Source organism: Lactuca sativa, chromosome 4 (genome assembly GCF_002870075.4).
Source record: "Lactuca sativa cultivar Salinas chromosome 4, Lsat_Salinas_v11, whole genome shotgun sequence".
NCBI lineage: Eukaryota > Viridiplantae > Streptophyta > Magnoliopsida > Asterales > Asteraceae > Lactuca > Lactuca sativa.
This window is the reverse complement of record NC_056626.2, coordinates 197,818,740-197,826,795: the sequence shown is the minus strand read 5'-3', so window position 1 is coordinate 197,826,795 and position 8,056 is coordinate 197,818,740. Positions and strand designations below refer to the sequence as shown.

Sequence of the window (8,056 nt, the reverse complement as noted above, 5' to 3'; positions counted from 1 at the left end):
AGACTTGCGAACCCAAACCTAACCAAATTGTCAGGCCTAATGTCAAGATTTGTTGCGAAACTCATAATTTGTAAACTTCATCTATTAACCCGTTTCTTCAATATTTTTTCTATAATAAGTAAAAAATAATACTCCAATAAATCTTATCCACATTAAACCCATTATACATCAAAGAAAAATCACCAAGTAAAACTAAGTCTCATCATCCACCATGTCAACTCAACTCCTTGATATTAAGAGTACATGATTGTAATCACTTCTCCTATTTCAATAACCCTCCTCTATACAACACAATCAACTCATTTTTGAAGAAATACAAGTTAAGAGGCTTATATCAACAAGAATTGAATCTCAAACCAAAAGAATAACCAATCATAGGTTTTGAAAAATGAAATATTTTCATCATTCTTATTTTCTATCCATTACTTTTGACACTCTACATGGCCCCAAATATCCAAATCAAGACATGACATATGATACTCTCATTTGTGCAAAAAACATGAATATCCTTTTCACCATCATCATAAAAATTAGCTCCAAAAAGTTTATCCAATCGAAATTTGTCCAATCCCATCATATGCAAGTCAACAAAAAGCACAATGTAGAAGACAAAACGGATAATGTGTTATTAAGAAATATGTGCATAAAAGTCAACCCAATATACACAAACAAAAAAGAACAATATTTCTAGGATCAAATTTAAGAAACCTACAACATCAACATGGTTAACACTCAAACATTACCATATCATATCATATAACAATCAACACAAAGACAAACTCCCTTCCAAATCCTCAAAATCTGTGATCATCTTCACCAAAGATGTTGCTACTACCTCTATACCTCACTTCCCTATCAGACTACACAAAATATAAAAATCATTTCTTTTATGAAATAATAAAAAAAAGGGGGGAAGGAGAAAGAGAGAGAGAAAGAGAAAGAAAAGAGTCTTACACGATGGATGATTTCTTGAAATGCATCAGGACCATTTTCTTGAATGTATTTTTCAGCAGCAACTAAAATGTCATCTGGTTTACTGAATACATCTTTCTTTCTTGGAACATACCAAATGTTAATGGTTTGTTTTCCATTGTAAAAAGGTCGAACATATTGCTCATAAACATATGCAGCACCACTGAAGTATGGTATCACTAACCAGCATGTTACAATCAGCTTTGCATATGACCAAAATGGGATCCTGATCATATTTAGCACCATTAAAAGACATTAAAGAAAGATATACATATACCCTTAATAAAGTAATCTCAAGATTACATCTTTTTATGTAATTGTAGAATACCAGATGAAGCAAATAGCATTTACCATTCAATGAGTTTAGCGAAAGTTAGCTCAAACAGAGTAATCATGGAATACAAAACCCAATATGTAAGCCATTGTTGATCATCGACTGGAGATTTTGTCTCTATTGCTCTCACTGAAGCATATCTGTTGAATTATGAATACAAAAAGGAGTAAACCATAAAATTAACCATAAAATTAAAGCGATTTGAATAGTTGAAGTCATTTAATGGAAGGAAATTCAGAACCAAACTTACAGAGGATAAGCCAGACTAACCACCGGGCTGAAAGAACAAGTATACAAACAAAATCAGCTTCTATACAAGAATACAACATTTAGAGATGAAGAAATTATATATATTTTTACAACAAAGGAATAGTAGAGAGATAAATCTCCGAAAACCCTGAAAAACGGCTAAATTTGGATTTCAGTTAAGAACATAGTAATAGTAATAATAATATAAACTTGTAGAAACTAATGATTTGGACAGCTCACTAACGAAATCACACAATTTTTTTCCAAACGGAATCGTTAAAAAAGTGTAACCTAATCACCAATTTGTTCTATAACCTAAAGGAACTTCTTGCCCTAATTGAAACCGAAGTTAAAAGATGAGAAAAACTCCTAAATACTAGCAGCAAGTAACACAACTGCGCATCAATTAACAAGTTCCGAATTCAAATCTCCATTTCTATGTTTGAAGAATCGAGAGAGAGAGAGAGAGAGAGAGAGAGAGAGAAACCCTGCAAGAATGTCAAAGTTTTGAGCGATGAGCTTGAGTAAATTGCCAGCTCCAGATCCCATCTTCGATCAAAACCGCCAATCAATTTCTTTAATGAAATCCGAAAAGAGATAGAATGCGAAGATTGGGGTTTGTAGAGTTCAGTTGTCAGAGAGAGAGAGAGAGAGAGAGAGAGAGAGAAAGACAAGTGTTGTTGAAGCAGCTAGAAAAAGCAACAAAAGAAGAAAAGGCTAATGGTAGGTACCATGCATTGGTGACTTGTACTGTACAACTAAATAATCTTTAGAATGTCGACCATTATCGATGTATTTTTATTACTTTTACCACGGAAATCGCGAAAAAAATATATGTATTTATTGAAGAAATCTAAACTCATTAAAAAGATAGGGTTCTAGTTCAACTGTATATGTTGTTACAATGTTATTATTATTATTTAATTGAAATTGAAATTTAAGGTTAAGCCACATTGCAACATATATGGAATTACGAGTAATTAAAAGTAGAATAGATATTATTGTTAAAAAAATAAAAAGATATGCTATCATTTATGTTTTTTAATTATTTGGGAATCAAAATTGATCTTTATAGACTTAGAAAAATATAAATGACTTTTTTTTTTCTATGAAGAGGTGAGATAAACATTATTAAACACGATTTTCCTAAAGCTTATATCATTTTATAAAGTAGAAAATGTAATTAGCAAAAGAGCATTTAGAAGATTTCAGAGTGGGGCCCTCTCTTAAACGTTCACATACAATATTGGTTTGTTCACATTTGACGTGTTATTACTCCAACAAGCTACAAACAGGAATCACAAAAACAGGATTTATAATGGTTACAAATCTAGTTCTTGGGATTCTATAGGGGATTCATTAAGGTCCGGCATCTTTTGTACCACACTCTTTAATTCACCAATCTGGATATCTAGAGCACGAGTCTCATATTCAAGCTCATTTTTCTCGGTTGTCATCTGTACAACAAAGAATTACAAGGTATTGTAAATCAAGATATGGCATAATAAAATACGTCGTATTATGTGTGTCATGTGGGATTAAAACATTAATCATGTTTATTGAGACTGCACTGATGTCAATCGACAAATGTTACAAAGTTTATAAACGTAGAAAAACTAGAAACAAGGTGGGAATAGAATGATGTGGAACATAGTTTTTTCAATCAAGAATGCATACACAAAAAACATCTATGCTAAAAATTCTATAAAACCGTTATATTTTTTAAAAAACCTGAAGATCTTTTTTTAGTTTAACCACTGAGAATTTATTATTTTTTGTTTTTCTTGGTAATTAATTGCAAAGTACTATTGGGAGAATATTTTTTTTTGTTGGATTATTTTAAATAATTACTGTCTATTGGTATAAAATATGCAAGTTGGTAGTTCATAGTGAAATCTAGAAGCTAAAAGTTCGAACACTCATTTTTGTAGAAGTGTTGCGCAAAAGTAGTCGAAGTCTTTTAAAAGATTTAAATACTAAAAGCTTCTAAAATCTCTTAAATGTAATTGAAATAGCTTTTAGATTATAAAGTTTTTTGTTTAAAATAAAAATTTTAAACATGAACTTCCAATATAGCTATTTCTTAATTTAAGTTTTTGTAAAGAACTAAAAACTCTCAAAACATGTAGCCACACATACCCTATAAAGGTTTAATCATAAAAAAAGAATTCTTGAGGATACTAAGTTTATTTTCTAATACGATGGTTCTTAAAAAAAAAAAAAAAAAAAAGCATATTACATGATGGTCTTCTATGGTTTGAGGTACTTAGTGTACTTGGTTCGTAAATCTCTCTTTTAACTTTGATAATTCTTAAATTACATTTTAGTTGCATCTTTGGTGCTTGACATATATAAAAAGACTATATTACCATTTTTTATTTATTTTTAATTTATTTATTATTTATATTTTTATTATTTTACTTTTTATCATTATTTTTGATTTTATGATAAGAATAATGCTTAGACCCACCTACATCACCTTTCATTCTCCCTATCTCTCCTTCCCTCTCTTACATTCTCTCCCCATCTCATTCTTCTACATGTGACTATCACCCCCACATCTTCATTGACTTCTTCCTCACAGTGATATTTATAAAAGCCCAACATTCCACCATTGAAATGCAAAAAAGACAAACCGAGCCAGATACACCCCCTTTTTCCCATTTATCTCTTTCCATATCAATTAAGAACAACAACTTCAATTACCAAAGAAAAGATTAATCACAAATATTACTATCACAAGTTTGAGCATTTCCATTCATATCTTCAATCAATGGATTTTGGTGTTCCTCCTCCTCATCCCCATCGCATTCATCTCCATAGCCACCATCACAATTCATTTTTATGAGTTATGACCGTAACTTGGCTAATTATCCCCTTTGAATATTTGAGGGTCACTTCCAATGGCAAACTCGAACTCAGTGTCTCCAAACTATCCTTCTCGACAATAGCCATAAAATATTTTTGTTGATCCTTGTTCATCATATTTGTTCTTTGTGTGTTTGTGTGCGGTCTTGGTAATCTTTTTTGTTGACCCCTGTTTCACCATCTATGTTCTTGGAGGTTTTTTCACACAAATTCAACAATGGGGAAAACCCTTGTTCGTATTTAAACATGAAACTTCAAATCCATTGTACATCTAAATAGACCATCTTCAAAAAGAACAAAAATAAGTGATTTCCAGGATCTAACTTCTAATTCCATATTCGAATAACAGTTGTAGGGTGCTAAGTTCTTGATAATCTTTTTTGTTGACCCCTGTTCACCATCCATGTTCTTTAAGGTTTTTTCACCCAAATTCAACAATGAGGAAAACGCTTGTTCGTATTTAAACATGAAACTTCAAATCCATTGTATATCTAAACAACCCATCTTCAAAAAGAACATAAATAAAGGATTTGCAAGATCTAACTTCTAACCATTTTAGAGTTTAGGGTATAATTCAATATTCGAGTAACAGTTTTAGGGTACTAAGTTCTAACTATTTCATATTGCATCTTTTGGTCCGGTAAATAAGTATAATCAAACATGTTAGGGAGGTTGTAGGTGTGGAGTGAGACGACTCTTGGTGAAGAAGATGTTAGTAGCGGATTGGTTTTTTGTTGTAGGAGACGTTAAAAGGGTGATATATGATATTGGGTTGGGACCGCTCCGTTTAATATTATTAGAAATTTAAAATAAATAGTAAAAAAGTTTTTAAAAACAAAAATTAGAAAGGATAAGATAGACATTTTTTACGTCTGTCAATGACAAAAGACGCAACAAAAACATAGTTTAGAGACCAAACGTGCAAACTACTCCAAACCATAAGCACTATTTTTGTAATTTACTTTAAAAAGAAACTTAGTTTATGTTTTATGTAGTGGTTTTTATTCTGATCCGGTAAAATATATATCCCGTGGTTAATTGTTAAACCGATTTTATTTTTTCAACAAAAACAAAGTAAGCCATTTTTGGGAAAATAAAAAGTTTTTGATTTAAAAGGAAAAAAGAAAATTAAAATATAGGATTTTTTTTATCGAAATAACCCTATTTAAAAGTCTTACATATTGTGATTCGGATAATAAAGTTGCATTCTCTTCTTTGAGGCGGGTAATTTGATCAATCATGCACTTGAAAATCCGGTTGGTTTCATCCAGGATAAAGGCCTTCCCATTGTTTTCCTCTCTAATTTCTACAAGAATATTCAAATTCAACTGTTAGGGCCAAAAAAAATAAAAATAAAATAAAAAAAAAAAAAAAACATGAAACAAAAAATGAGTAAAAAATTGATTACCAAGTGCATTAGATAAACCGAGAAAAAGCTCATTCAAATGCTCACGCTTCATTTTCTCCCTTTTAGCTCTGCTAATAGTTATATTGGGAACTTTATTCGGATTAGTAATCTTCTTGCAAGGGAGCAAGCTGCATAAACATCATCTACTATTAGTCTTTTTTTTAATGCATTTGGTTATAAAATTTTCGGATTTTATGATGATGAGTGTCATACACAACATACATGTAATATTTCAAGATAATACTAATTACTTTAAGGGTAATAATATACATGATCAAGGCGACATATTTTGGTCATCTTATGGTTTAATCATTAATTTTATTTTGATTAATGAAAACCATTTTCTAAAAACAATTTTCATTGTGACCATCATGGCCCTTTATTTACGGTTTAGTAGATGTTATAGCTAACATTAATTCGTATTTATCTATATCACATTATATTTATTTATTTCCTAAAATGACATCTAACTTTTTGAAATAACTTTTCATTTATATATGAAAAGTCATTTCATGAAGTAAGCTATTATTCTATAAAATACATATGATCAATATAAACAAATTAGAATCCATGTCGGTATTAACATTAGACAAACCCAAAATAGAGGGTCATAGTAGTAGACATATCTTGAAAAAAAAATGCATTTTTAAGGATCAAAATAAAATATAATGGTTAAACTTCAAAAAAAAAAAACCAAAATATGATGTTTTTTTTTGTTTGTGTATATTGTCATTTTTTTTTAATGTAAGCTGCTCGTGAAATTACAATAAGATGTAAAAACCATCGACCTAGGTGACAATTTCTTTGCTCCCATCCTGATTTCGTTTGTGTTCCCTTATCGTGTTTACAATAATTCCTGAATAACAAAAACATAAAAAGAATGCAAAATTAAACACCAAATTGAGGAAGTATTTTTATGAACACATCGATTTAGAAATTTCAAATACATGTCTCAATAACTAACCACAGATATACTCTTCCTAGAAAGAAGGATTTTGGATAATCAATTACACACAACAGTTATAAACACCACAAACAGTTGAATAAGCAATCAAATAACTAACAAACATGGTTAACTAAATTTTCAAAAAAAAAAAAAAAAAAAAGAACAAAAATTACAAAAACAAGAACATGAAGAACATAATCTTACAAGAGAATATTTCTGCGGGGATTAAGGAGGAGAATGGCCGGCTCCTGAATGGACGAGTAGTAGATTACATTAATCCGTCCCTTAATTTACCTTTTAGGCCCTTCAAGTTTACATATTTCTATTTTATTTGCCATCTTTTAATCGCATGATTTTGGCATGAAATTTCAAATGTATTTGACAAATAAAATGTAGCCAAAACTTAAAAGTAATATTAACCTTATAGTGATAATAAAAACTAATTAGTTTATTTATATTGATGATAAAATGTAATAATTATAAAAATAATTAAAATATGAAGCTATTTTTAATGGTTAAAATATTATACTTTTGATGTTTTTATATAGAGAAATTTTCGAAAAAGTCTTAAAATTTTACCCTAATTTACGAAAAAGTCTCAAAACAAAATTTGTTTATGAAAAAGTATGAATTACCGATGAAAATGACTATTTGTCCCATTTTCTAGGTTTACCAGTTTCATTACTTATCTAGTTTAATTAATGTCCCGTTATTTTACCATAATTTAGAAATAAGTCTCAAATTAAAATTTAGTAATTATTTGGCCATTTTCTACATGTAACATATATTTTACCGGTTTCATTGTTGTCTTGAAAATGTTTAGTTATTAAATGAGCTAATAAGATGGATATGTTGGGTTATATAATGCTATGTTTACCATAAAACTTGATATCCTGATGCATTGTATATTTTTTGGAATATAAAATGAATTCAACGAAGACTGCAATAATTACATAAATTAACAGCAACTTCGTCATTTTTACGTTTATAAGAAATTTCAAATTGTTTATCTAAACTTATGTAATCCAATATATTCATCTCATCAGACATCAACTCATTTACTGTTATTATTTTCCTGAAAACACATTTTATTTGTTTTATTATTGACCTAGATGTATAGTCATAAATGAGTCAATGAGATGGATGTTAAATTTTATAGTAACTATAGTATTATGTAATCCATCATATCCATCTTATCAGCTAATTTAATGACTATGTGTCCAAGTCAGCAATATAACCGATAAAATGTATGTTATGTGGAGAAAATGACCAAATCATC

General features: G+C 29.6%; 2 protein-coding genes across 2 annotated transcripts; both read right to left on the bottom strand.

Annotated features, from left to right (window-relative positions):
- Nucleotides 1-602: 602 nt before the first annotated feature.
- Nucleotides 603-2,239, bottom strand: LOC111919325 (HVA22-like protein a). The gene is made up of 5 exons (XM_023914917.2): nucleotides 2,043-2,239; nucleotides 1,557-1,583; nucleotides 1,324-1,446; nucleotides 955-1,198; nucleotides 603-860 (listed from the first exon to the last, which is right to left on the bottom strand). The coding sequence occupies exons 1-5, from the start codon at nucleotides 2,102-2,104 to the stop codon at nucleotides 795-797; spliced, it is 522 nt and encodes a 173-aa protein (XP_023770685.1). The 5' UTR covers nucleotides 2,105-2,239; the 3' UTR covers nucleotides 603-794.
- Nucleotides 2,240-2,720: 481 nt separating this feature from the next.
- LOC111919324 (transcription factor bHLH47-like) lies at nucleotides 2,721-7,023 on the bottom strand. Its single transcript, XM_023914916.3, has 5 exons — nucleotides 6,982-7,023; nucleotides 6,620-6,687; nucleotides 5,832-5,959; nucleotides 5,602-5,729; nucleotides 2,721-3,012 (listed from the first exon to the last, which is right to left on the bottom strand). Exons 2-5 carry the CDS (start codon nucleotides 6,643-6,645, stop codon nucleotides 2,878-2,880), a joined length of 417 nt encoding a protein of 138 aa, XP_023770684.1. The 5' UTR covers nucleotides 6,646-6,687; nucleotides 6,982-7,023; the 3' UTR covers nucleotides 2,721-2,877.
- Nucleotides 7,024-8,056: the final 1,033 nt, after the last annotated feature.

Excerpts from the sequence above, each read along its gene's own strand:
- LOC111919325 (XM_023914917.2), bottom strand. The coding sequence starts at position 2,104 with ATGGGATCTGGAGCTGGCAATTTACTCAAGCTCATCGCTCAAAACTTT. Across the intron at positions 1,584-2,042 it reads AACTTTGACATTCTTGCAGG|CCCGGTGGTTAGTCTGGCTT; the intron begins GTTTCTCTCTCT and ends TTGTTCTTTCAG. Across the intron at positions 1,447-1,556 it reads GTTAGTCTGGCTTATCCTCT|ATATGCTTCAGTGAGAGCAA; the intron begins GTAAGTTTGGTT and ends ATAATTCAACAG.
- LOC111919324 (XM_023914916.3), bottom strand. The coding sequence starts at position 6,645 with ATGGGAGCAAAGAAATTGTCACCTAG. Across the intron at positions 5,730-5,831 it reads CGGTTTATCTAATGCACTTG|AAATTAGAGAGGAAAACAAT; the intron begins GTAATCAATTTT and ends ATATTCTTGTAG. Across the intron at positions 3,013-5,601 it reads TATTATCCGAATCACAATAT|ATGACAACCGAGAAAAATGA; the intron begins GTAAGACTTTTA and ends TTTGTTGTACAG.